This window comes from Nicotiana tabacum, chromosome 17 (assembly GCF_000715075.1).
Source record: "Nicotiana tabacum cultivar K326 chromosome 17, ASM71507v2, whole genome shotgun sequence".
NCBI lineage: Eukaryota > Viridiplantae > Streptophyta > Magnoliopsida > Solanales > Solanaceae > Nicotiana > Nicotiana tabacum.
In genome coordinates this window covers 98,093,741-98,121,311 of record NC_134096.1, presented here as the reverse complement: position 1 = coordinate 98,121,311, position 27,571 = coordinate 98,093,741, and the positions used below count along the sequence as shown (strand labels likewise).

The window sequence follows — 27,571 nt, the reverse complement described above, 5'->3', positions numbered from 1 at the left end:
ACGACACAACTTCCTCTCTTCTCTTTTCATTAATTTTGTGCTCTTTCTTTCAGACTCAAAGCACCATCAAAATTCATCTGCGCATGAAGTAGAGAAAAGTTATATCATTCTCGGTCGTCAATGGCTCATTTTCTCTCAAGCTCCAGGTTTCAATCCTCTTCCTTTTCTTCTCTTAGTCTGAATTTGTTCCGAATCCCTTTTCTTGATAATGATTTACCTACAATTATATTGGTGAACAGAAAGTTCACGTTGAAAGCAGATAAATTATATTCTTTGAGTCAGTTATAGGAACGGCGAAAATGATCATTAATATACGAAACCCTAGAAAGAAACCTTGTCACTGATCCCTAGGGTTTATTAAGGACCATGAATATCCCAGCGACTGAATATTCTTTCTACGAAAAAAAGTTTAAAAATTCTATTATTCAATTTGTTCAAACTAAGTACTTCTAAATTCTAATTACCTCACTAGTATTGCTCCCCGAAAATGTCTAAACCTACACTTAATTTCTCACAATAAATTGTCAGGAAATGTTATTGTAGCTTGTCTCTTTTATATCGTTAGTCTTTAGGTTGATGCACAGTTTATTTTTCACCTATATATGCTATGGATAGGATGATGGTCTCGTCTTGAACAATCTTCCTTATCTCAGACATAAATTTTTTGGATGGAGTTAGGCCTTCTTAAAAGCTATTATGCTTCACAAAAGAATTATATTCAACTGAAAATAAAATAGTAATGATAATGATTTCCATGTTTATCGTTCGTACACAGATACGTCATACGTACCAAAATTCCATTTGTGTGATCTTTCCAAAGGCTAGACATCTTATATGAGATAATGAGACTAAGTGGGCGTTTCAACATAAGAATTGTAAAATTCCAAAAAAGTGAAAAAAAATTCTAAGTGAAAATGGTATTTGAAAATTAGAGTTGTGTTTGGACATGAATATAATTTTGGGTTGTTTTTGAAGTTTTGTGAGTAATCTGAGTGAATTTTGAAAAACAGTTTTTTGAAGTTTTTCAAAATTTCAAAAAAATTTCAAAATGCATTTTCAAACGAAAATTGGAAATTTTATGAATAAACGCACATTTCGAAAAAAGTGAAAATTTTTTGAAAAGAAGGGAAAAATTTCTTATGTCCAAACGGGCTCTAAGTATTAACCACTTCTCAAAAATTTCAATTAATCCACTCTTAAGTTTGTTCTTCATTTTCCCTCTTTCTTAGAAAGAGAGAATCCTGCTGAATTGAAGACATTAAAATGCACCGAACGCCTCTCCTCACCCGTGGGCGGTAATTGCATACTTATTTAAGCCGTTCAAAATCGAATCGTAATCGTTAACCGAAACGCAAAAATGACTTATTGGCTTCTTGATATTGTGTTATCGAAGTAATGATTGATGGACAAATTAAAATTTTATAATTAACGGCTTAATGATTTGGGAGCGAATTACTCAATTTTCTTTATCGGATAAATCGTTAACCCATTAAAAAAATTTATATTCACACTTTTACCCCTATATATATAAATTAATACTTGAAACCCTAAATCCCTAATTTCTCAATTCAACACTAGCAGTAGCAGCCCGCAGCAGTCGTCTCTAGTCTCTCTCTTGAAGGCTGAAGCTTTTGCGCTTGGCTCTTCTCTTCAATACGAGTTACGAACGCCGACCACGACTCCGAATCTGCTCGTCTCTTTCCAGTTCAAAACCTCAAAATCCATACTTATATTACACCCATTCGGCGTGGTAAATCTAGACAAATGAAAAGTCCTTGTAACATAATTGTTTGTAAATACAGCGTAATGATTAATAGGGTGGACTGTATTTCTGGTTCTATCTCAAAATCACCCTTACTTTGTAGTCGACCATGGACTATTGAAAGTGAAGTCAGGCAAATTCTTTAGTTTTCTACTTCTATTTTATTGTCTATTTGATTTAGCCCATAAATACCATTCGATTATCGATAATTCGATATCAATCCACCCAATGTCTTATTGGATGGTTAGTGGATTAATATATTTATAAACCGATAACCGATAAGCCGAATCGTTAAGCGTAAATATCCGCTCGATCCGCCCAATAAGAAACCCTATTCTTACTAGTTTTTTGTGAGTTTAACTTACACATACGGATCGGATAATCAAAGGAAATACTTACGGTCTTAAGCCACCCAAACGATATCTACATGTAAAATGACATTTGTAATTTTGAAACTGAAATTGTTATTGATAGAATATGTAAATATGATATTTCTATTCCTCTACACTATTGTAACTCACATTATAAATACCGAACATAATTAATAGTTGGATCTATCAAACAAAGAATAGCCTCAAAATATATGGCGTCACCCCATGCATGATGTTTCTAGTGTGGCATGTTTAGACATAACGTATATAAGAATGTTTTTAATATAGCTCTATGATGGACACTGAGGGTCCACCAAACTTATATAGAGAACCAGGTTCTCTATTAATTCCCACAGAACACACTCATACAACTGTAAATAAATAACACGATAGAGTTTTACGTGGAAAACTCCCAGCTCAAGGGATTAAAAACCACGACCTACCCTTGTAGGATTTCAACTTCACTAGTGAGCAAACTTCATATTACAAACTATTGTAACCTAGGAATTAACCTCTTAATCCCTCACTAACTTGTAATAACTTTATTACAAGCCCCTTTGTAATAACTCTATTACAAAGCTTACAATTCGACTAACTCTAGCCAAGACACAAACACATGGTTTATGATTTTACAAAGGTTTTCTACACAATGCTTCTAACTAAGCTAAGTAGGAATTACAAGTAAATCACTTTGACAAAGATGCTACACAACTAAGGACATATGATGACTCAATGCAGGAAACTGTTTCTTTGTTATGTTGTTCTTTGTTCTTGACGCCTTGAATGTCACTTACACGTTGGCAATACACTTGGGAGAGAGAGAGCTTGATCAATTCTAGAGTGTGCAAGTATGTTGTTTTTACTTTGCTTCATGTTAATATTACATAAGTGACATCACTTGAATGATGCAAGCATGTTTGGTACAAATGCATTCCCCATAAAGTGACTGCTTCACTGTTTGCACTGTTACGTGTGTGCAGAGGAACAGTTGCAGTCACTTTACAGCTGTGGGGAGTTGACTGGTACTGTGAGCAAGGGAATTGATATCGATCTATTCTCTCTAATATTTCTTGGACTCTGAATGTTGGAACATGTCCCAAACTTGAGACTTGTTGATCTTTGAGCACTCAGAGAATGTGGAACAGGTTCCTCATCTGGTTCTCAACAAAGTTCTTAAATCATCAAAATATAGCAAGACACATAACTTATCAATTTACCCATTTTTGATAATGACAAACTTGTAATTGAAATTCTCTCTCAGACTGTGCTTGTTCCCCCTCAATTAATTTTTCCCATTTTGGCATCATAAAAAGATTAGTGACAGGCAATAAGCAAAAAAAAGTCTAGCCTGATTAACTCATGCCACTTGTGTGCACACAAATATGACTAAAAACATAGCAAGAAAGAAGGCAAGATAAGCATAGCAAAAGGACGGGATATTCATTAATTTTGAAAATAAACAGGGAGCAGTTCCATTTATTGCATAATCATTCCACAAAATAAAAATAGCAAAAAAAGAGTACCAGCCACTAAACATATCCAACTTTAGAATACCAAAACAGAAAGACACTAGAACTTGACACTATGAAGGAAATGGTTTATCAGGAGCACTGGAAGGGGGAGGCAGCGATGAAGATGCAAGAGTTCTAAGGAGGATATTCATTCGAGCATTAGCAGACCCTTGCTCAGTGAGTAATCTCTCCTTCAGTTCCTCGACCTGTTTCCTGAGATCAGCATTCTTGTTGGTCAGACGGGCAACCTCTGTGCTTTGTGAGCTGCTGGAACCTGGTGCCTCCTGGGCCTGACTAAGTTATCCCTCAAGGATAACATTCCTTGCCTTCAACTTCCTTATCTCTTCATTAGCAGTATTTTGAGCTTCAATTAGTTGAGAGATAGTAGAATTGTTGCCAACCCCTCCTTTCTTATCGATGCACTCATACTCTTCTAAGGTGGTTTTGGAGAAGCTCTGCTTGCGAGTACCCACCGTAGCCTTTCCCAAAGGGACTTTGAGGAACTCAAAAACTTTGGTAATTAGAAACCCGTAGGGTAGCCCATGATTCCCATCTTTGAAATCTGCCACTTTCTTCATGTGCTCAATTATGATACCCGACAGATTAATAGTGGAATAAGCATCTAGTGCTTTCATGAGGAACAAGTCTGCTCGAGACATAATAGAATGCCTTTCTGTACGAGGGAGCAACACCTTGTTCACCATCTCAAATAACAGCTGATACACTGGAATGAGGGCCTTCTTGTGTATCCGTTCCCCCTGCTGCACTGCACCATTCTTCAGAATGACATTTCTGAAGTTTGACGAACAAGTCCCCTAATGGAGGATATTCCGTCAGTAGGCACACCCAAGATGGTTTCCAACACAGCTTCATCCAACACAAAATCAACCCCATTCACCTTCATACAGATGTTGTCATCCTCGACTGTGAAAAAATCAGCATAGGACTTACGGATTAAGGGACTGGGTTCCTCATCTACCTCGTCATCAATGTCCACAATAAGAGTTGTAGGCACTACCTCTTCATGTAGTAACTTTCCACCCTTCACCAACCTTCTCCTCTTCTTTTCTTTCTTATTTTTCTTCAGAGCTGACTCAAGAGCCTTCTTCTGTTGCAGCCTAGTAGTAGGTCTTTTAGCAGTGGGTATTTTGGGAGTTGCCCTGCTACTCCTAGCACTAATAAAGCTTGCAAGAGCCACATTATCATAGTCTTCTTCACTACCGTCATTCTCCTCCTCAGACAGAGATATCATCTCGGGAGCAACAATGGCCAATGGCTCAGTGAGGAGAGGGAGCGGGATCAGTACTAACCTGGGGTTCTTTTGATGAATAGGGGGTTTCATCCCAAGTAGGAGCAGAGGACTCTTTTTGGGCGAAGGGATCAGGTCCCTCGAGTGGTTCCTCAGTAGTACTTTCAGGTGCCAAATTTTCGATAGGCACTAGTTCCCTACCCTCTTCCTGTAGACTCTCACATTCCCCCTGAGACCCATTGGTTTTAGACACACGTTCATAGCAACCATCCACACACCCCTCAACAGCTATTGACAACATATTTTCTATGGCATATTGTTCTTCTAACCCCAAAGGAAACTCAGAAGGCACATAAGGAATATTACCTGTAAGATCTGCAGCATTCAAATCGAGACTTAGGGTAGTCATTATGTTAACCACACTTTGTTGTGCCTCAGAACTCTCTTCTAAATGCAGACTGAAAACTTCCTGATTTTCTTCTCCCTCAGCCATTTTGTTCGGCGAGGCATAGGGGGTTGTAGCCACAAACCTCTTGGGATTCGAAGTTTTGTGACTCCGATGAGAAGCAGAACTTGATTGGGGTGGAGAAGAGGCAGTGGGTGGTTGGGAATCTTTCTTAGGGTTTGGACTGGATGGCGTAAGGTAATTAGACTCTGTCACTGGTTCTTCAAAAGATGAAAATACAGTGGGGACGACACTGGGGACATTTGAGGGTTCGAGATTCTCAGACATGATAGAGTGTGATGAGAGTTTATTAAATAAGAGAGTGTTTGGTTGTTGAGAGAAAAAGAGAAATTTTGGTTTTTGATGTGAACAGTGGTGAGAGTGACAGAGTTTGGGTTTATTAAAAGGGGGTGAGGGACCGGTTGGGAACGGGTCTTGATTTTCTGGGTAGACAGGTCGTTTTGTAACGGGTAGGATGCTTGGGTTCCAAAGAAAAGAAGCTGACAATTTAATGATGTGGCACCTTTTTTAGCTATTTAAAAAGTTGTGTATGAGAGCACAAAAGGAACTACTAACCTGTGTCGTAAGAACCAGGTTCCCTAACAGATTTTGTAGATGTGATCCTCATCCTTTTGCGAAGATGCAATATATTAGCTCCTTGTTTGCTCTGTAATCGTCATGCGTGTCTACCTGTAACAGTATAGAAATGAGTTAGACCTTACCAGAAATACTTTTTAGTAATTTCACCTGTACATTTCTTTCATAGCCACTCATCGAGGGACCAGGTCCTCAACTTGGTTTTATCAACCCTAGTGCAAGACGATTCTTTTCAAAGTGCTCTCTGCTCAGTGCTTTGGTGAAGAGGTCTACAATTTGATCTTCTATGCTGCAGAGCTTCATGCAGATAAGCCTCTTTTAAATATTATCTCTGAGAAAATGATGTCGCACATCAATATGGATTGTTCTCTTATGCTGAACTGGGTTCTTTGCCATGTTGAGAGCACTGGTGTTGTCACATAGTAACGACACACAATTAGAAAACACACCAAAATCTTCTAGTTGCTACTTGATCCACAGCAGTTGAGCACAACAAGAGGCAGCCACCACATATTCAGCTTCTGCAGTTGAAAGAGCCACTGAATTTTATTTTCTTGTACCCCATGAAATTAGACACGAACCCAGAAAGTGTACCATGCTAGAAGTGCTTTTCCTGTCCACCAGATAACCAGGATAATCAGCATCAGCATACCCGATCAAGTCAAAGTTATCTCCTGAGATATAGTAGAGAATCAGGTCATGCGTTCCCTTTAGATATCTCAGGATTCTCTTGGCAACCTTCAGATGAGATTCCTTTGGATTTGATTGAAACCTGGCACATAGTCCCCCACTGAAAATGATATCTGGTCTGCTTGCTGTGAGATACAAGAATGACCCAATGATACCTTTGTACATGGTCTCGTTCATAGGGGAACCAGGTTCATCTATATCCAGTCGAGTGGCAGTGGCAATAAGAGTGTCTATGACTTTTGAGCTTTCCATTTTAAATCTCTTCAGAAGCTCTTTGATGTCCTTCTGCTAAGTTATCATTGTGCCCTTAGAAGTTTGCTTGATTTCCAAGCCTAGAAGAAATTCAATTCCCCCATCATGTTTATTTCAAACTCACTTCCCATGAGCTTTGCAAACTCCTCACACAGAGAATCATTTATTGCACCAAAGATGATGTCGTCAACATAAACTTGCACAATGAGCAGGTTTCTCCCCGTTTCTTCAGAAATAAGGTATTGTCAATTTTTCCTATTGTAAAACCATTTTTGAGGAGAAATTTGGACAACCTTTCATACCATGTACAAGGAGCCTGCTTAAACCCATATAAGGCCTTGTCGAGTTTGAAAACATGCTCAGGATGCTCATGATATTCGAAGCCAGGGGGTTGCTTGACGAAGACTTCTTCTTTTAGAAAGCCATTCAGAAATGCACTTTTGACATCCACCTGGAACAATTTGATATCTATATGGGATGCAAATGCAATAAGGATTTTGATGGCCTCCATTCGAGCAACTGGGGCAAAAGTTCTATCATAGTCAATCCCTTCTTCTTGATTGTACCCTTGAACTACCAGCCTTGCCTTGTTCTTTGTTGTGTTCCCAAACTCATCAAGTTTGTTTCTGAATACCCACTTGGTTCCTATAACAGTTCTGTCAACATGTCGAGGAACCAGGTCATACGTTGTTCCTCTCAAATTGATGGAGTTCATCTTGCATAGCAGTAATCCAGTCAGCATCTTTTGATGTTTTCTTGATATTTTGGGCTCAACTTGAGAGAGAAAGGCTGAGAAGGCAAGTGGGTTTCTCGACTTCGATCTAGTTTGAAACCCTGAGTCGAGATGAGTGATCACATTTTGAAGAGGGTGTGAGCTTTTGTGCTTCCAGTTAGACACCTGAATCTCATTGTGAGAGGGTCCAGGTACTTCTGTATGTGACCCATGGTTGATGTGAGTCCCATTTCTCAGCTTATAATCTGGGGTTCCTTGCACAGCATCAACAACTCTGTTCTCAACTTCAGTTGTTGTGATTGAGGAACCAGGTTCCTCTACATCCGCTGGAGAGACCGCTGCATCATCATCATTTGATTCCTTGACGTAGCTCATCATGTCAGCCTTTCCATTTGCCATATCAATGACTTCACCAGGGACTGTTGACTACTCTCCGTCTTGATCAATCTTATCATGTGAATCTTTCCCACGTAGGTGGTGTGATTCATCAAAGATCACATGTATGCTTTCCTCAACACATTGAGTTCTTTTGTTGTAGACTTTGTATGCTTTGCTTTGTGATGAATAGCCCAAAAAGATTTCTTCATCACTTTTGGCATCAAATTTTCAAGAGCTTCTTTACCATTGTTAAGAATAAAACATTTGCAGCCAAATGTTCTCAAATGTGTTAGCTTGGGTTTCTTTCCGTTCAACAGTTCATATGGAGTCTTGTTCAGGAGGGGCCTGATCATGCACTTGTTCACCAAATAGCATGCAGTGTGAACTGCTTCTGCCCAGAAGTTTTTAGCAATGCCATTGTCAATCAACATTGTCTCGCCATGTCTTCAAAAGTACTATATTTCCTCTCCACAACACCGTTTTGTTGAGGTGTTCTTGGAGCTGAGAAATTATGACTTATGCCATTTTTAGCACAGAATTCGTCGAATTTTGCATTATCGAACTATGTGTCGTGATCAGATCTTATACACGCAACATTGTGGCTCAGCTTCACTTGGATCTTCTTCACGAAAGCAACAAACACTGGAAAAGTTTCATCCTTGGTTTTGAAGAACAAGGTCCAGGTGAATCTAGAATAGTCATCCACTATAACAAAAATGTACTTCTTTCCTCCTCTACTTGGCACCCTCATAGGTCCACACAGATCCATATAGAGGAGATCGAGTGGCCTTGAGGTGCTAACTTCCTTTTTGGGCTTGAAAGAAGACCTGACTTGCTTTTCTTTTACACATGCATCACACACCTTGTGGTCTTTGAAACTTAACATCGGTAGGCCGCGAACCAGGTCCTTCCTGACCAGTTTGTTCAGCAACGTAAAGATTGCATGACCCAATTTTCGGTGCCATAGTTTAGCATCATCATCAACAACACTTAGGCAAGTGAGATCCCCATTTTGCAGGGACTCAAAATAAGCAACATAAATGTTCTTGTATCTTTTTGCCATCAGGACCACTTCACCAGTCACAAGGTTTGTAACTATGCAGACTTTTGACACAAATTCCACTTCGTTTCCTTTATCGCAGATTTGGAAAACACTCATTAGGCTGTATTTCAAGCCATTCACATAGTACACATTCTCAATTGAATGAGTGAGCGTCTTCCCAATTCTTCCTACTCCCAGAATGTATCCCTTTTTGCCATTGCCAAAGGACACACTCCCTCCTTGCAGGGCTTTGAGTGAAAAAAAAATCATCAATGCTTCTAGTCATATGCTTAGAGCAGCTACTATCCATATACCATTTTGGCTGCTTCCTTTCACTGCTCCCTGCACAAGAGAATCAAGGATTAGACTTAGGAACCTAAATAAGTTTGGTTCCCTTGTAGTGAGGAAAGGGTCGAATTAAACTTTTTTGTCCAGGCAGACAGTAAATATTTTTTGACGGAGGGACCAGGTTCCTTAGCAGTAGTTGCCTTTTCAACAAACACCTTGTTATTCTGTTGGGACTGAATTCTAGACTTACAGTTTTCTTTAAAGTGACCAGTGTTTCCACAATGAGTAGAAAACTAGTTATCAGGGACAGTAACATACTTGCTATGTGGATTGTAGTGAGTCTTTTCCCTTTGGAACCCGACGCCCTGCCTGTTCCTACCATTGCTTGTATACAAGACAAGAATTGTATCAGAGGATCAGGTCCACTTTAGAGATTTTCGAGGTCATTTTTAACTCTGACTAGATCTTCTTGAAGCTGTCTGTTTCTTTCAAGTTCAAAACGCAGACTAGATTTCACATATTGTTATTCATTTTCAAGCTTAATGTGTGCCTCACTTGTAATTTCCTTCCCCTTTTGGACAGTCCCAAAACTGTTTCACTTTTTTAATTTCTCTATTGTTTCTTTTAGGTCCATGATGACTACTAACAAGTCATCTCTCTTATTCTCTATGTTTTCAGCCTTTTTATCATAACACTTTTTTCTTTCACTAGATTCTCGATGGTTTCTTTTAGGCCGGCCACTACAACTACCAAATCATCTTTCTCATTTTCTACCTATTCTAACTCTATAGTTAATTCATTTTTATCATTTATAAGATTGTGATAAGCATCAATTAAAATATTCCCCAAGGATATGAGCTTTTTCTGAGAGTAAGACTTCAGATTTCTCTGAACGTCTAGAAATTCTACCTCGTCATCATCATTATCTTCATCATCGTCAGATTTTGCCATCGGGGCAAAAACGGAATCATAATTAGCTGCTTCACTTTCGGCTGCCATCATGGAGGTTTCACCTTGTGCATCATCTTCTCCAGATTCACTGGAAGAGTCTCCGTATGCAACAAGAGCTTGTTTCAAAACATTGTCAGCGACTTCTTTTCTTTTAAATCTTTTGTCAGGGACCAGGTTCCTCTTGACTGTTTTGTCTATGTTATGCTTGTACTGGACTTGCTTGAGGAGGGGACAATCCTTAATGAAATATCCTGGCTTCCCGCACTTGTGACATAAGTCATATCCTCTGGAGCTGCCCTTCTTTGGAATACCTCCATTTTTATGGACCATCTTCTGAAATCTCTTTGTAAAGTAAGCCATATCAGCATCCTCACCACTTGATTCATTGTTGTATGTCTTGAGGACCAGGTTCTTCTCCTTTTTGGGCTCTATTCTCTCATGATCCTTTTTCTTCTTCATTTCATAAGTTTTCAAATTACTAATGAGTTCATCAATGGTTAGCTTTTGTATATCATTTGCCTCCGTGATAGCATTTACTTTGCTTTCTCAGGAACCAGGTAATACGCTGAGTATTTTCCTGACAAGTTTGTTCCTTGGAATGATTTCTCCTAGGGAATGGAGCTCATTGATGATAGAGGTGAAGCGAGTGTGCATGTCCTGAATGGACTCATCGTCCTTCATCCTGAAGAGTTCATACTCAGTGGTTAGCATATCAATCTTCAACTACTTGACTTGAGTTGTCCCTCCGTGTGCTGTTTGGAGAGCTTTCCAGATCTCATTGGCATATTGACAAGCCGAAATCCTATTGTATTCATCTAGCCCAATGCCACATACGAGGATTTTCTTTGCTCGAAAGTTCTTCTCTATAGCCTTGCGGTCAGCATCACTGTATTCCTTCCTAGACTTAGGAATTGTCGTTGCTGTCTTACCACTGGTCTTCATGGGAATGAAAGGACCATCGCAGATGACATCCCAGAGCTCTGAATCTTCAGCCATGATAAAATCATGCATCTTTGTCTTCCACCATCCATAGTATTGTCCATTGAATCTTGGTGGTCTGTAGGTGGATTGACCTTCTTCGAAGTTTGGTGGGGCAGCCATGAGGATCCTTTCTAGGTGTTAGCCTGATAGAAAGAACCTGCTCTGATACCAATTGATAGACATTAAGGGTCCACCAAACTTATATAGAGAACCAAGTTCTCTATTAGTTGCCACAAAACACACTCACACATCTGTAAGTAAATAACACAATAGAGTTTTACGTGAAAAACTCTCAACTCGCGGGACTAAAAACCACGACCTACCCTTGTAGGATTTCAACTTCACTACTGAGCAAACTTCAGATTACAAACTATTGTAACCTAGGAATTAACCTCTTAATCCCTCACTAACTTGTAATAACTCTATTACAAGCCTCTTTTTAATAACTCTATTACAAAGCTTACAACTCAACTAATTCTAGCCAAGATACAAACACATAGTTTATGATTTTACAAAGATTTCCTACACAATTCGTCTAACTAAGCTAAGTAGGAATTACAAGTAAATCACTTTGACAAAGATGCTATACAACTAAGGACATATGATGACTCAATACAGGAAACTGTTTCTTTGTTATGTTGTTCTTTGTTCTTGACGCCTTGAATGTCACTTACACGTTGGCAATACACTTGGGAGAGAGAGAGCTTGATCAATTCTAGAGTGTGCAAGTATGTTGTTTTTACTTTGCTTCATGTTAATATTACATAAGTGACATCACTTGAATGATGCAAGCATGTTTGGTACAAATGCATTCCCCATAAAGTGACTGCTTCACTGTTTGCACTGTTACGTGTGTGCAGAGGAACAATTGCAGTCACTTTACAACTGTGGGGAGTTTACTGGTACTGTCAACAAAGGAACTGATGGCGATCTGTTCCCTCTGTTATTTCTTGGACTCTGAATGTTGGAACATGTCCCAGACTTGAAACTTGTTGATCTTTGAGCACTCAGAGGATGTGGAACAGGTTCCCCATCTGGTTCTCAACAAAGTTTGTTAAATCATCAAAATATAGCAAGACACAAAATTTATCACTCTATTTTAACAAGTTGATCATCTTGAATTGTTTAATTAGTCAAGTTTGAGTTCTTATTCAATAGGACCCTCAATGAACGCACGAGGAGAAAATGGAGTTCATTACTTGTCCGCTATTAGACGAAGTCATGAGTTTGTTAGTTTTGGTGTTTTCAATTATGGAAAAGATTATTTGAGTTAGCTCATTCACTTTAAGGCGCATTAGTCATTTTTCAAAAAAAAATTTTGTAATGATGAAATTATTTTCTGATGTTTAGAATACTTAGAGTGCAAGTTCAGTGTAGGGTTTCAAGTTGAGTAGGACGAAAATGGAGTACCTAAAGTGCAAGTTCAGCGTAGTGTCAGGGGGGCAGATATAGATGTGAGGTTTGTTTACAAGTCATCCCCAAGAGAGAAAGTTTCAAGTATCTCGGGTCAGTTATCCAAGGGAACGGAGAGATTGATGAGGATGTAATGGAGGCTAGCATATGGCGTCTTATGTGACAAGAATGTGCCACCAAAACTTAAGGGTCAGTTCTACAAGGCGGCGGTTAGACCGGCTATGCTGTATGGGGCTGAATGCTGGCCAGTCAAGAACTCCCATATCCAGAAGATGAACGTAGCCGAAATGAGGATGTTGCGATGGATGTGCGGGCACACTAGGTTGGACAAGATTATGAATGAGGATATTCGGGAGAAAGTGGGTGTGGCCCCTATGAAAGATAAGATGCGTGAAACGAGGCTTAGATGGTTCGGGCATGTGAGAAGGAGAAGCCTAGATGCCCCAGTGAGGAGGTGTGAATAGCCGGCGTTGGCAGGCACGAGAAGAGGTAGAGGGCGGCCTAAGAAGTACTGGGGAGAGGTGATCAGGCAGGATATGGCGAGGCTTCAGATTTCCGAGGTGTCACGCCCTGAGAGTATGTAGGTCGAAGATTAAGGTAGAAGGGTAATAGGTCGTCGTGTGTTTTTCTGATCTGTTCCAGGTTTATTAGGGCTAGTTGACTAGTACATTGTCTTCGATTCTTAAAATGCCAGTATTAGGGTTATTTTAGTACTATCTTCCGCTTCGATTTTCTAGTACCCTGTCGTGTTACTGCTTGTGGCTATTGCTTTTGCTATTGCTATTGCTTTCTTCCATTTATTTTTTCTCCGGTCCTTACATTATTGATATCATTTTTCTGGCTTCTTATTGTTATTTACTTGTTCCTATTCTTCCTCTCGAACTGATGGTCTTTCGGAAACAGTCTCTCTTCCCTCCAGGGTAGGAGTAAGATCTGCGTACACATTACCCTCCCCAAACCTCCACTTGTAAAATCCCACTGGATTGTTCTTGTTGTTTGGAACGAAGAAAGCCATTCTCCAAGAAAAATATTTTCCATCAAAAGAAGAAGAAAATTGGCTTTATTCACTTACGGGCAGGAATCATTTTCCTTATAACTCTCTTAACTTTGAACTTCAGATTACTTGTTCCATCTAATACTATCTTTAATTAATATTAAAAACTTTCATCAAAACACTTTGATTCGCTATTGTTATCTTTTAATTTTTAATGTCAGTGTTTCCCTAAAGATATTTTCTATTCACCAACGAAACACATGACAATAGTATTTATTGATTTTTTTTAATGAAAATGACTTTCGTCGAACCAAATACACTATCTTTTAAGGACATAGAAATTTATGTTTAAGAAAAATGCCTTCTTTAAATAATCAAGGCAGTAATATGTTTGTAAGATGAATGACGTAATTGTTATATAATCCTGATTACTAGGAAAATTTTAAGAATGAGTACCGTAATACTTGCCTGCGCGTAAGATCATTGGTTTTCCGTACACCTAGCACTTTTTTCTTATACTCTAATGCATTTACTTTTAAACTTTTTTTGGAAAGTCAGACCATGTCTCGTTCACATTTTAAAGTAAATGAGTTAACAAACAAAGTGATATTCTTACATTATGAAATATGTAGGGTACTTGCAGTACTTATGTCTCAGTCAACGAAAGCAGCTAAATATATACTTAAAATCTAAATTGTTTTCTTCATTGGGAAATTTTATAATTGCGCAGATTAAGATGCCAAAAGTTTATACGAAACTAGAGGGACAATTGGAGACCCATTCCGATCCTTTCTTGTGCATTGCTCACCTTCTGCAGTTGTCCATATTATCCGTCTTTTTGTTTTTGCACACTCCTTGAAACTATGTTTTATGGACTTAATTACACTAAAATTTATCTAAACTATTTTTTATTTCTATTAACTGTCTCACTTAATTAACAACCACTAATTAGAACAGTAAGAGCAGATTTTTAAAATATATATATATACTATTCAACACCTATTTTTTTCTAAAACGTCAAATATTTTAAAACAAATTCAATTTGTCAAACTGATTAATTTTGAGAACGAAAGAAGTAATGCTAAATAAACTGTTGAGGGGGGGAAAATAGGAAAATAGGACTTGTGGCCCAAATCATACAAAGCTTTAATTTGTTCGGATGGCCAAAGGCATCACGTTGTATCCCAGTGCCAAAATTTCAACGTCATGATTTTTCCTTCACTCACTTATTTCTTTTTATAGTAGAAGAAGCTCTTCTTTCCTCTATACACGTCTTTCCTGTCGCCTTCTGTACATATATGTGATTCGGTTTTATTCCAAAGGTAATTAAATTCAAATTTAGGTTTTTTTTATAAATAATTAAAATTTAAAAATACCGACCAAAATTGGTCGGTAAACTGGACAAGGCAGGCAGTAAACCAACCAAATTAGTTTGGTAATGTTGAATTTCTGGGAATTCATTGTACATTAACCGACCAACATTGGTCGGTAATGTGCAATTTAATTTTTTTTTATTATTAATTACCGACCAAGGTTGGTCGGTTTTCTAGGTTTAATTTTGGCAGAAAATGCTTGTTTTGGTAGCTACACCACCTGTCAAATAAAAACAACATACCAATACCCCCAATTTACATCTAATAACCACCAATTCACCACATACAACCCCTAATTCACCACAAATCCAACCAAATATCCAACAACAACAACAACCAAACATCCAATTTATACTTTAAAACTAACAAATTAAAGTTCAATAGAAAATCACAATCCAAAACCAAGCAAAAACTAATTACAACAAGTTCAAAATTGTTCAATCTAATTCAAAACTAGTTCGATTAGTCTAGTTCAAAGTATATCAAAGTATTGGTCAACGGATATTTTCTACAACATCATCACCATCTGATGAACTTTCATCTACAAAACGGTATAGAGAACGGTCTTATGGAGGACGAGAAGAACGATCACGGGGAGGACGGGAGGAACGATCATGAGGAGGACGGGAGGAATGATCACGTGGAGGTCGAGCCTCTGGCGATGGCTCACGAGACCGGGGCAACAGAAAAGCTCCAGTAGAAAGGAGAGTTCTGATATGAGCTTGCATACCAAGGAATTGAGTATCTCTAAGCCTTTCTCTTTCCTTGGCCGCTTCTAGCTCGGATGTAAGCTTTGTCACTGTCTCCCGAATAGCCGAGAGGCTCTACCTATTAAGTTCTTCGCCCTATGAGAAAGTTTCTATTCCTTGCATTTTCATTGGGCTCACCCCCGGAGTGCATCCCAAAAGCATCCGCAACCATATCCTGAATTCTAGAATCATGATTTCTATTCTCCACTGACCTACTACTTTCACCAACAATCAGGTTATTAAATATTCCACGGCTACCATCGATACGTCTGGAAAAATCGAAACCAAGACTAGGGAATAAATAAATCAATTAAATTTCGGGATGCTTCATGAAGTGCTTCTTTCGGAGTTAAACTTCCGTTTGTCCATATTTCGAGATCCCCATGATTAGTCCACACAAAGTAATTCTCTCTCTATATATATACACACACTTCGTTGTACTACTTTAACTATATATAGCTTGTTATAGTATATTTTAGTGTATTCATTATTTGTATTACAAAACAAAGTGTTAACAGATTATATTTAGATTATTTAGATAGTAAATATTAATGTGATTCAAAAGTTTGACCATGTTTGGCCTATTAACTCGTTTACTTAATGCTAATATCTTATTCCGTTTCTTTAATTTATGATCCATATATACATGCCAAAGATGTTTAGTATTAATTCTTCTATATTTCATTCATCCATCACTAATAATGCATGACATAAATTAATCGATATAGGTCGATACGTTTTGTTTTTAATATTCATCGATATAGGTCGAAACGTTTTGTTTTTAATATTCATTGATGCATCTAAGTAAGTTATAAGTCGATAAATTAATTTACAAATAGATATATTTGATGATGATCAATTATATATACTAATTAGATTATTGCTTCTTCACAAGTCTATCCCCAAAAGAACCCGACCATGTGGCCCTAGCGCTTCGTGTTTTTATTTATGTGCGGCTATACCTATATATATATACACACACACTTCGTTGTACTACTTTAACTATATATAGCTTGTTATAGTATATGTTAGTGTATTCATTATTTGTATTACAAAATAAAGTGTTAACGGATTACATTTATATTATTTAGATAGTAAATATTAATGTGATTCAAAAGTCTGACCATGTTTGACCTATTAACCGACCAACTTTGACGGTAAATTTAACTATAAATTTTATAAAATATTTTAAATAATAATATAATTATTAAAATTTAAAAATATGGATCCACATTACCGACCATTGTTGGTCGGTAATAAAAAAGATGCTTTGACTAAGCAAATCTGACCACTACGGTCAAATGTTTGACCAATATACCGATCAACTTTGGTCGGTATGTAATTTTAAAAAAATATAAAATATTTTTTTTGTAGTTTCCGTTCGTTTTGGACGGTTTTTTGGTCGCTTTTGTTGACCGACCAACGTTGGTCGGTATGACTTTGTCGATTTTTCCGGAATTTCTAGTAGTGTAGTAACTAATGGAATACTCTCTACATTCTATTTATACGACACTCTTTCCTATTTGCCTATTCGGTCACACATAGACTCTTTAGCTTCAAAATTTCTATTTTATTCTATTAGTAGCTACAGAAGCGAATGAATTTAAACTCTATGGATTCATTTTTTAAGGTTTGTAGCATTGAACTCATTACATTTTTAAAGTTATGGATTCATATCTACTATTTGTTACAATTTTAATAAAATTTTACATATAAATTTTTATTCTACATCAAAAGTTATGAGTTCAATTGAACCCGTCATTTATGCATTGCATAAGCCCCTGAGTGCCTATTGTGCCAGATGTCTTTCTTCTTTTTCTTTTTCTTTTTTCTTAATTACGCGACTACCTCAGGATGATGTTCAAGACGAGTCCCAATTTTTTGAGGTTTTAGGCCTACAAGGTCTTTTATAATGTTAAATTTAAAAAAATATCTTTTTAGATCTCTTACGTGTAAAAAAAAGATCTTCTACGTGTAAAAGTAAATCTTTTATGTTTAAAAAAAGAGGTAGGGTCATAAAACTAAAAACAAGTATGTAAAAGGCCAAAAAACTAATTGATCCCAATTTTTTGGGGCTATTCCAACTTAATTTCCTTTTATAAAAAGGAAAACCACTACTTACTTTAGAAGCTAATTAGACCCGTTAGCCCAGTGAACATTTTATGACAATATGTACAAAGTAAAGAGTTGGCTGATTCTTTCTTCATTTGCTCTCTGTAGGTAAGTAAAAATTTCAAGAGATATTGAATCATCATAGAAACTAAAAGGGACCCCAGCCGCACTGCAAATAAACCCCACAACCGTGACGTTTCCGTAAGAGGTTGTTCGTCCTTACTGGAAAATGCCAACCTCCTCATGTGCTCATTCCTAGACGTACCCTTCCCTAATTATTGTTGTATGCATTTTGCCCACTTCATCCTCTCCTCTCCACATAATTAACCTTTTCTCTTCTTCTCTCTTCTCTCTTACACTTATCACCTTCTCCCCGCATGCATATTTCTCATACATACAAATACATAATGTTGGCTCCTTCTTCTTCTTCTACACCCTTCTTTCTTTACTAGATATATGTAATTCCCTGTCTTCTTTGATCTCGAGCTCCCTCTATATAGATTGAGTTTGAGTATTGTCAAATTTTTAGACTATAGTCCTTTCTTTCTTTCCCATGGTTCCGCTCCTCTCAAGATGTCTTCTCGCCAAGACCTACGCTTCTTCCTCTCAAGGTCAGTACATAAATAGCGGAACCAGGAATTCTAACAAGGAATTAAAAAAAGTGCAAGAATTCGAATTTGAACTTGTGAACTAAAGCAATATTTGAATCACCCTTGCGACACAATAATTTTCTCTTTATATTTAAGGGATTCAATAATTTATATATATTTAAAAATTAGCTTTTCCAATATTATTTGACCAATGTGTCATTTTTCGATGAGTGCGCTAATATTCATTAGCTCCTCGCGTGCTAATTAAGTACCCGTTAGAAAAATGAACTTCTATTATATTATATTATGTTACACTTTTTATTGCAGAAAACTGATTTTATTTTATTTTTCATTTTTTTGTTGTTATATTCATTATATCATGAGTTGTGCTAATAAACTGAATTTTTGAAATGGGGATATCAGGTGGTTCGGCATATTCCGACGAAGATCAGTTCAACCTGACAACAGCGACGACAACGATGATGACAGCAACCCAATCTCAAACTCCATTGAATGTTATGCATGCACTCAAGTTGGCGTCCCAGTTTTCCACTCCACCAGTTGCGACGGAGCTCACCAACCGGAGTGGGAAGCTTCAGCCGGTTCCTCGCTAGTTCCGATTCAGAACCGGACTAATAATTCAAGAACCGGAAAATCCCGGTCCAGTCGCAACCGGCATCAGTCGGGTCCATTCGGACGTGTGTTAGACCCTCGAAGCAAGCGCGTGCAGAGATGGAACCGAATCATTTTGTTGGCACGTGGCATGGCCTTAGCCGTTGATCCTCTCTTCTTTTACGCCTTATCCATCGGCCGTGGTGGATCGCCGTGCTTGTACATGGACGGCGGACTTGCGGCTATCGTCACGGTGATACGGACTTGCCTCGACGCCGTACACCTCCTCCACTTGTGGCTGCAGTTTCGGTTGGCGTACGTGTCGAGAGAGTCGCTAGTTGTTGGGTGTGGGAAACTCGTGTGGGACGCGCGTGCGATTGCTGCTCACTATGTTCGGTCCGTTAAAGGATTCTGGTTCGATGCTTTTGTCGTCCTACCTGTTCCGCAGGTTAGCAAAATTTATAACCACTTGATAATTTGTTACGTTGCTTTTGTCTCCAAGTACTAAGTTTTTGCTTACCTAAATGGTTTTTAAATAAATCGACCAAAAAGATAGAACAATTTTTTATATTAATTTATCATATGTACACTGACTCTTTATAAGCTTACCCCTCATATTTGGGGTTAATTTCGCTGATGGTCATCTAAATAAGTATCTTTTTTACAAAACTTACTATTCTATTTTTATCACTTAAAAAGTCAAATCGGGTCGAAGGAAAATGAGCCAAACTGGGTATGGTCATGTAAGCTGATGTGACATTATTATTAGATTTTTTAAAATAAATTTAAGCCCAGTCAGATTTTTTTTAGGATATTTTATAGGATTTGAGTTAGAATGCCTTTAAGTGACAAAGGGCAAGTTGAGTGACTTTTATGTGATATAAAGAGTGTTTGAATTGGCTTTTAAGCTGATCAAATAAGCTTTTAAGCTCTTTTTAGTTTTTTTTCATTGTTTGGCAAAGTCAAAAAGTACTTAAAATAAGTTTAAAACTGTTTAAAACAAGCCAAAAGTAATAAACTACTAAAAGCTATTTTTTTAAGTCAATCCAAACAGACACATAGACACTTACTTGGATGACCACCAATGAAATTAGCCCATCATATTATAGCCTGTTTGGCCAAGCTGGAGAAAACAACTTATTTTGAGAAATGCTTTTGAAAAAAGTACTTTTAAAGGGAAGCAGTTTGTGTTTGGCTAATCACTCTAAAAAGCACTTTTGAACAATAATTTGTGTTTGGCCAAATTTTTCAGAAAATAAAAGTAAATAATTTGTGTTTGGCCAATAATTTGTGTTTGAGCACTTTGCTTAGTAGTTAATATCATAAGTAAATAAATAATCTTAAAAATTTGTTATTATAGGCAATAATTAAATCTTTTAATTTTTTTAAGTAAAATATGGAAATAAAATTTAAAAATACTTAATTCTTTTAATATAAGTTAAATATATTAAAAATCATTCAACAAATATAAAAACATTCACCCCTAAAGTCACTATATATTAGAAAGCTATCCTAAAAATAATAAGAAATATTTATACATTAATATCCTAAGTATTAGGTTTAACGGTTATTTTGGTATATACTATATCTTGTTAAGGGTATTTTTGGTAAGAAGAAAAGTCAAAACTGCTTCTGCTTCTGCTTTTGGGAAGAAGCTACTTTTTTCTACTTCTCAGAAACTTCTGCCTCTTCCCAAAAGTATTTTTTTCCCCTAAAAAAACTTGATCAAATACCTCAAGTTAAGAAAAAAAAGTGTTTTTAAGAAAAAAAGTATTTTTTTCGAGAAGTTTGGCAAACATGCTATTAGTCTACAAAAGAGCTAACTACTCATAGTAAAGTACTAACATGCTATATCTAGTTATAATACACATATAATGTAAAAACAAATCGTTGTCAGCATATATAAATTAATCTTCTGTACATAAAGAGGCTGGTTTGAAGCCGAAAAAAAGGTACGGTGAATATTAGAGAATTAAAAACGTCATAAGGTTGTCAGGATATTCTAATTCTCCTATAATATAGGAATATAATATAGGAAAGTTAGTACTATGATAGGTAATGCTCTAAAAAGTTTTTTTGTAGTGATACTATGAGGATGTGGTCTTTTATTAATTTCTTTTGGATAAAGTTAAAAGTGGCTATAGAAGTTGAAGGTCACGGATTTGCACTATGATGTACTTGGTGCAATCTGATCTCCACATGAATTGATACTGCTTACATAGTTTCATCAAAAATTTGTCTATTTTCCCTAAATAAACAAAAAACGAAAAAAGTACACTTTTTAACCCAAAATGTTTGTCTTCCCTTCTTTTATGAGTTGTATAAAAATGTTACTATCTGTTTTTCTTAAATTGAGATTCTTAATTACATACATTATAAATAAAGATAAAAGAGAGGCTCCAATGGTCAACTTTTTTTCCCAATACAACTTTATGTCTTCTATTCTGCTCTTCTATGACACAACTTAAAATATGGTTCCACGGGTTTGATTATATATACATCAGAAAAATCATAATTGTGTAAAAGTGAATAACCAAATTAGAATGGATGCATCAGTCTTGTAGAAAACTAGAAATGCAAGATAAGACTGCGTACAATAGACCCATGTGGTTTGACTTTTCCCGGACCCCGCTCGGGCTGCCTTTTTTTTCACTATACTTAACTCAAGACTATTGTTTTGTATCTGAACTCAACTTGCACGCTCAAAATGTTATAATGGTTTGTAGTAGTTGATTCGAATCTCGATTATAATAATAATATATACCTTACCAAATAATTCTAACGGCTAACAAAATATGATGCTGTATGAGGTCGAATTCTTAATTCCCTTAAATTTCAGAAGCAATTTGAAGCTGCATAAGTTTTTCCAATATCCTGAAGTTCCAATGCTTTCTACTCCTGCAAATCTTTTTCGAAATTGTGATTACTCATTTCTCAATGTTTTTCTTTTGGTATTTCCACTCTCAGGTTGTATTTTGGCTGGTGGTTCCAAAACTAATCAGAGAAGAGCAGATAAAGCTTATAATGACGATTCTTCTACTAATGTTCTTGTTCCAGTTCCTCCCCAAAGTATATCACAGCATAAGCTTAATGAGAAGGATGCAAAAGGTTACTGGATATATTTTCGGTACCATCTGGTGGGGATTTGGCCTTAATCTCATTGCTTATTTTATTGCTTCTCATGTAAGTTATATTACAGCTAGAATTTAAGTTATATATACTGACAATTTAACCTTTTTTTACGCTATCCGATGCAATCATATTAGACTTGATATAAAGAATTACCTGTTGTTATAAGATGGTGGTAAAAACTTATATTCATAAGAATGTTGGTGACGAGTTGTTATTTATAGGTTGCTGGGGGTTGCTGGTATGTACTTTCTATACAAAGAGTAGCTTCATGTCTAAGGCAGCAGTGTGAACAGAAAGCTTCTTGTAATCTGTCTTTGTCATGCTCAGAGGAGGTTTGTTATCAGTTTCTATTGCCAACAGGCACTGTGGGAAATCCATGTGCTGGGAACTCAACAACAGTAATGAGGAAGCCACTGTGTTTAGATGTCAATGGACCATTCCCATATGGGATATACAAATGGGCTCTACCTGTTGTTTCTAGTAGGTCTGTCACTGTGAAGATTCTTTATCCCATCTTTTGGGGATTGATGACCCTTAGGTAAATATCCATTTTCATCATTTATCTTTATATATAGCACTAATCTTGATAATTGGTGAGCCGAGGGTCTATCGGAACCAGTCTCTCTATCTTCATAAGTTAGGGGTAAGGTCACACCACCCTCCCCAGATTCCACCCGTGGGATTACGGTGGGTTTGTTGTTGTTCCCTAAGACTTGATAATTGAATAACTTGATTCTTTATATATAACAGTTAAGACTTGAAAATTGAACATCTTAGTGATCTTAGTATGGTTTGAAACATGAAAATCTTCAGTTCCCTTCAAAGTGTTTGGCCGGAGGAAAAGATATGATAAAAGAAAATGAACTATCTGATGACTGTTACCTCTTACCTTTGGAAATATATGGACTTCAGTTAAAGCTTATGGTGTTTGATTGCAGTACATTTGGCAATGACTTAGAACCGACGAGTCACTGGCTAGAAGTTATCTTCAGTATATGCCTTGTGCTTAGTGGATTGATGCTCTTCACTCTGTTGATAGGGAATATCCAGGTAAGCTATGAGTACTTGTTTTTCTAAGGAATTAACATGAGTACTTCAACGTGCTATATTTATGATCTATTTCTGTTTTCAAGGTGTTTTTACACGCGGTCATGGCAAAGAAGCGAAAAATGCAATTGAGGTGCAGGGATATGGAATGGTGGATGAAGAGGAGACAGTTGCCATCACAATTGAGACAAAGAGTTCGCCACTTTGAACACCAGAGATGGGCTATGATGGGTGGAGAAGATGAGATGGAACTTGTAAAAGACTTGCCAGAAGGACTTCGAAGGGATATCAAACGCTTTCTTTGCCTTGATCTTATTAAAAAGGTACAAGACAAAGTCCATGCTTAATTTCCTTCTAACCATAGAACATTGTTATATTACTATATAATGATGATGATCTGAATTTCATTATTTCAGGTTCCTCTGTTCCATAGTTTGGATGATCTGATTCTAGACAACATCTGTGATCGCGTTAAGCCATTGGTCTTCTCCAAAGATGAGAAGGTGCCTATTCATACACTCTCTAGGATGATACAAATAGTGACACATTTCTATATTTGAAAACTCTTTTAACTCTAACTTTCTCATTTTACCCTAAATAGCATGCTCTTATAACCATAGAAATGTAATGCTATGTTTTAAATCACAAGTCTAAGGTACCTTTGATGTGTGCCACAAGTTAATGTTTCTTTCTTAAACTCTATGCTGAGTCAAAAATGTCATATAAAATGAAAACGGAGGGAGTAGTATAACTGCTTGAAACTATGGCAATCTCTTACCTTTTCTGTTCTGTCAAAACAGATCATTAGAGAAGGAGATCCCGTGCACCGGGTGGTGTTCATTGTTCGTGGGCGAGTAAAAAGTAGCCAAAACCTCAGTAAAGGGATGGTCGCGACGAGCATACTTGAGCCTGGAGGCTTCTTTGGAGATGAGCTTCTTTCCTGGTGCTTACGTCGTCCCTTCATTGATAGACTTCCAGCTTCTTCAGCAACCTTCACTTGCATAGAATCCACAGAAGCATTTGGCTTAGATGCAAACCATCTACGCTTTATCACAGATCACTTCAGATACAAATTTGCAAACGAGAGGCTTAAGCGAACAGCAAGGTATTATTCATCCAATTGGAGAACGTGGGCTGCTGTGAATATACAGTTAGCTTGGCGTCGTTACATGGTGAGGACAAGCCGTCCTGTGAATCAGGTAACGGAGAATGGGGATAACGATCATCGCCTTCGAAAGTATGCTGCAATGTTCTTGTCAATCAGGCCACATGATCATCTCGAGTAGTGATAAAGGCTTTGATTACTATATCCTCATTTGCCATATTTTTCGTCAATAAGCCAGATTTGTACAACGACATTGATTGATTGAACTTTAATATCTGATATAAAGGGGATAATTAGCTGCTCAAGTAAAATCTCGACGTTTAGTGACTGGTGTTTGAGTAAATTTTACATGTTTTCCCCTATTTGGTTATGAATCTCTCTACATTTTGCCACCCGTTTTTTCATTCAGAAGCAAATCCTGATATTCATATATTTCTCAGTTCTGATTGATGAAATGACACCCCATGCTTGTTTCTTGCATTCTTCCTCTCCTCTTGGACTTTACCTTGGCATATTCAAATTTACCACAAGAAAACATCTTTGTTAAAAAGTTAAAAAAAGATTGGTCGAGTTAAAAGGTTATAGTTGTAACGAAACAATCATACTATATTACACTAACTCAAAGTTGAATTACCAAAATGTCTCTTCAATTTCTTATCATTATTATGCTCTTGAAAACCATCACCTACTTAAATCTACTACAAATAAGCCGTGATTGATAATGTATGTATTCTAACAAGGCTTAATTTTCATTAATGTTCAGAAAAAATTATTATAGTTCCTTCAAAAGTAAAATACGTACAATGTATGAAGTGTTCTTTGAATGTATCTACCGATTTTACAAGAATTTGCAGCTGAGTATTATGAAATATCAATGTGGTAATTAATAGGTTAATTTCATCTTAAACACAAGAAAATATATTTGATGACCCGAAAGATCATCTTTAAATTTAATATTCATTTCTGTATTCTGAGACCTCAAATAGCACCATTCATCTTTTCTCGACTTACGTGTGTCGTCCGTATAATTTTTCGGGAAGTTTTTATGTGAAAAATTGATTAAAATATGAAATAGTGCTTCAAAACTCATTTAAGTTGACTTCGGTCAACGTTTTGAGCAAACGGATCCGGATTCGTGTTTTGACAGTTCCTGTAGGTCCGTATCGTAATTTGGGACTTGGGCGTATGCTCGAAATTTAATTTGGAGGTCCCTAACTTGAGTTATCACTATTTGTTGAAAAGTGGAAGTTTGAAAGCTTATAGACTTTCAAAGTTTGACCATAAATTGACTTTTATTGATATCGCGCTCGGATTTTGATTCCGAAAGTTGGAATAGTTATGTTATGTCATTTATGACTTGTGCGCCAAATTTGAAGTCATTCCGGACTCGTTTAATACATTTCAGCATGAGTTTTGTAAATTGAAAAGTTTGAAACTCATAAGTTCGAATCGAGGTGTGAATTGTAATTTCGACGTTATTTGAGACCCCGAGTAAGTCTGTATTATTTACGGGACTTGTTGGAATATTTGAACGAGGTTCCAAGAAGCTCGAGTGAGTTTCGGATGAAATTTGGATCGTTTAGAGCATGTTGAAAGCAGCTGGTTTTTGGCAAAACCTGGTGTAATCGAACCTGGGAAATGATTACTGCAGGTGCGCAGCCACTTCTCCGAAGGCTGAAGCGCTTCTGCGGTCGTTTGGTCGCTTCTGCGACGTCGCAAGTGCGACATTGATGTCCGCAGATGCGGAATTTTGCCTGGCAGCCTCACTTCACAAATGCGAGCTCGCAGATGCAAAAATATGCAGATGCGAAAATGCTGGACAGAATACTTAAAAATTAGGAGTTAACAACTTTTACTCATTTTTGAGTTTTGAGTCTCGGATTTGGGCGATTCCAAAGGGGGTTTTCACGACTTCAACTTGGGTAAGTGTTTTATACCCGAAAGTGATTATATTTCACAAATCCATGTTTATATTCATCGTTTATTTCGGATTTAGATGGAAGAAATTGGAACTTTTTATAAAACTTTCCAAAAATAAAAACTTAGGATTCGAAGGTCCATTTGACATCGGAATTTGATAATTTTTGTATAGTTGGACTCGTCTCGGAACGGGTGTTCGGATTTCGTAAGTTTTTCCGAGATTCGAGATGTGGATCCTACTGTTGATGTTTTAGATGAATTTCGAAATTTAATTCAGAAAATTAGAAATTTCGTATGGAATTAATTCCTACGAATCGTGTTAAGGATATTGAATTGTTTGTGACTAGATTTGAAGCTTTCGGACACTAATTCACAAGACAAAGGTGTATTTGAATCTTGAGTTGGTTGCAAATCGAGGTAAGTGTCGTGGTTAACCTTGACTTAAGGGAGTAGGACTTATTTGTCTATTTGCTACGTGATTTAATGTGCGGGTACAACATATATGTGAGGTGACGAGTACTTATGTGTTGTGGTTAAGTCAAAGCATGTGGGTAGAATTTGGTTATTGTGAATAATTGCCTATTTAATTAAGATATTTCTTCTTAAGTTATTATTGTTTACTTGATCATTTTTCATGAGACTATTGCTAGTTTAATTATTGTTGAATATTTTGAAAGGTGATGTCGGTATTCTGGTATTGAATTGATTGATAAGTATATATCCCCATATTTAAATACTCTTCCAAATTTATATCATTATTTTCATGGTAAGGAAGGGTGTAAAAAGACGAAGGGTGATGTCGTGCCATTTAAATTATTTATATTACCCTTGTCATGGTGAGAAAGAGTGTAAAATCACGAAGGGTGATGTCGTGCCATTTTCAAAGAGAGTTAAAGCATGAAGGGTGATGCCGTGTCAGAAGAGAGTTAAAGCACGAAGGGTGATACCGTGCCAATTATTATTATTTATTTATTAATTTATGGGAAGAATGAGAGTAAAAGCACGAAGGGTGGTGTCGTGCCGTTTTCATATTATCAGTTGCTCATTTTATTGTTGATGAATTAATTGGCTGCTACGTGACACTTCTCCTGCTGAAATTATTATATTATTCCCCTTCGCATGTTCCCTCCCAAATTTATAAATTGTTATTTATTGTGTTATTGTTGCTTCGTATTTGTATATACTTGTACAGGTTGTTTACGTACGTGTCTTGTCATAGCTTCGTCACTATTTCGTCGAGGTTAGGCTCGACACTTACAGAGTACATGGGGTCG

The 27,571-nt window shown here is 36.9% G+C and overlaps 2 protein-coding genes across 3 annotated transcripts; one reads left to right on the top strand and one right to left on the bottom strand.

The window, feature by feature from the left end:
* LOC107777863 (cyclic nucleotide-gated ion channel 2) lies at nucleotides 1-24,682 on the top strand. Of its 2 annotated transcripts, none has more exons than XM_075234715.1 (8): nucleotides 1-146; nucleotides 18,866-19,541; nucleotides 22,061-22,276; nucleotides 22,447-22,763; nucleotides 23,164-23,275; nucleotides 23,359-23,595; nucleotides 23,689-23,775; nucleotides 24,073-24,682. In XM_075234715.1, exons 2-8 carry the CDS (start codon nucleotides 19,245-19,247, stop codon nucleotides 24,556-24,558), a joined length of 1,752 nt encoding a protein of 583 aa, XP_075090816.1. In that variant the 5' UTR covers nucleotides 1-146; nucleotides 18,866-19,244; the 3' UTR covers nucleotides 24,559-24,682. The 2 variants fall into 2 exon arrangements, with proteins under 2 accessions (XP_075090816.1, XP_016453507.1); XM_016598021.2 differs by lacking the exon at nucleotides 1-146 and adding an exon at nucleotides 18,000-18,502 and having other exon boundaries at nucleotides 18,905-19,541.
* LOC142171994 (uncharacterized) lies at nucleotides 10,816-11,265 on the bottom strand. The gene is made up of 2 exons (XM_075235744.1): nucleotides 10,997-11,265; nucleotides 10,816-10,951 (listed from the first exon to the last, which is right to left on the bottom strand). Exons 1-2 carry the CDS (start codon nucleotides 11,263-11,265, stop codon nucleotides 10,816-10,818), a joined length of 405 nt encoding a protein of 134 aa, XP_075091845.1.
* Nucleotides 24,683-27,571: the final 2,889 nt, after the last annotated feature.

Coding starts and splice junctions, on each gene's coding strand:
- LOC142171994 (XM_075235744.1), bottom strand. CDS start 11,265: ATGGCTGAAGATTCAGAGCTCTGGGATGTCATCTGCGATGGTCCTTTC. Junction 10,952..10,996: donor GGAGGGACAACTCAAGTCAA/GTAGTTGAAGAT, acceptor TGAACTCTTCAG/GATGAAGGACGATGAGTCCA.
- LOC107777863 (XM_016598021.2), top strand. CDS start 18,465: ATGTCTTCTCGCCAAGACCTACGCTTCTTCCTCTCAAG. Junction 18,503..18,904: donor CTACGCTTCTTCCTCTCAAG/GTCAGTACATAA, acceptor TGGGGATATCAG/GTGGTTCGGCATATTCCGAC. Junction 23,276..23,358: donor TGTTGATAGGGAATATCCAG/GTAAGCTATGAG, acceptor TCTGTTTTCAAG/GTGTTTTTACACGCGGTCAT.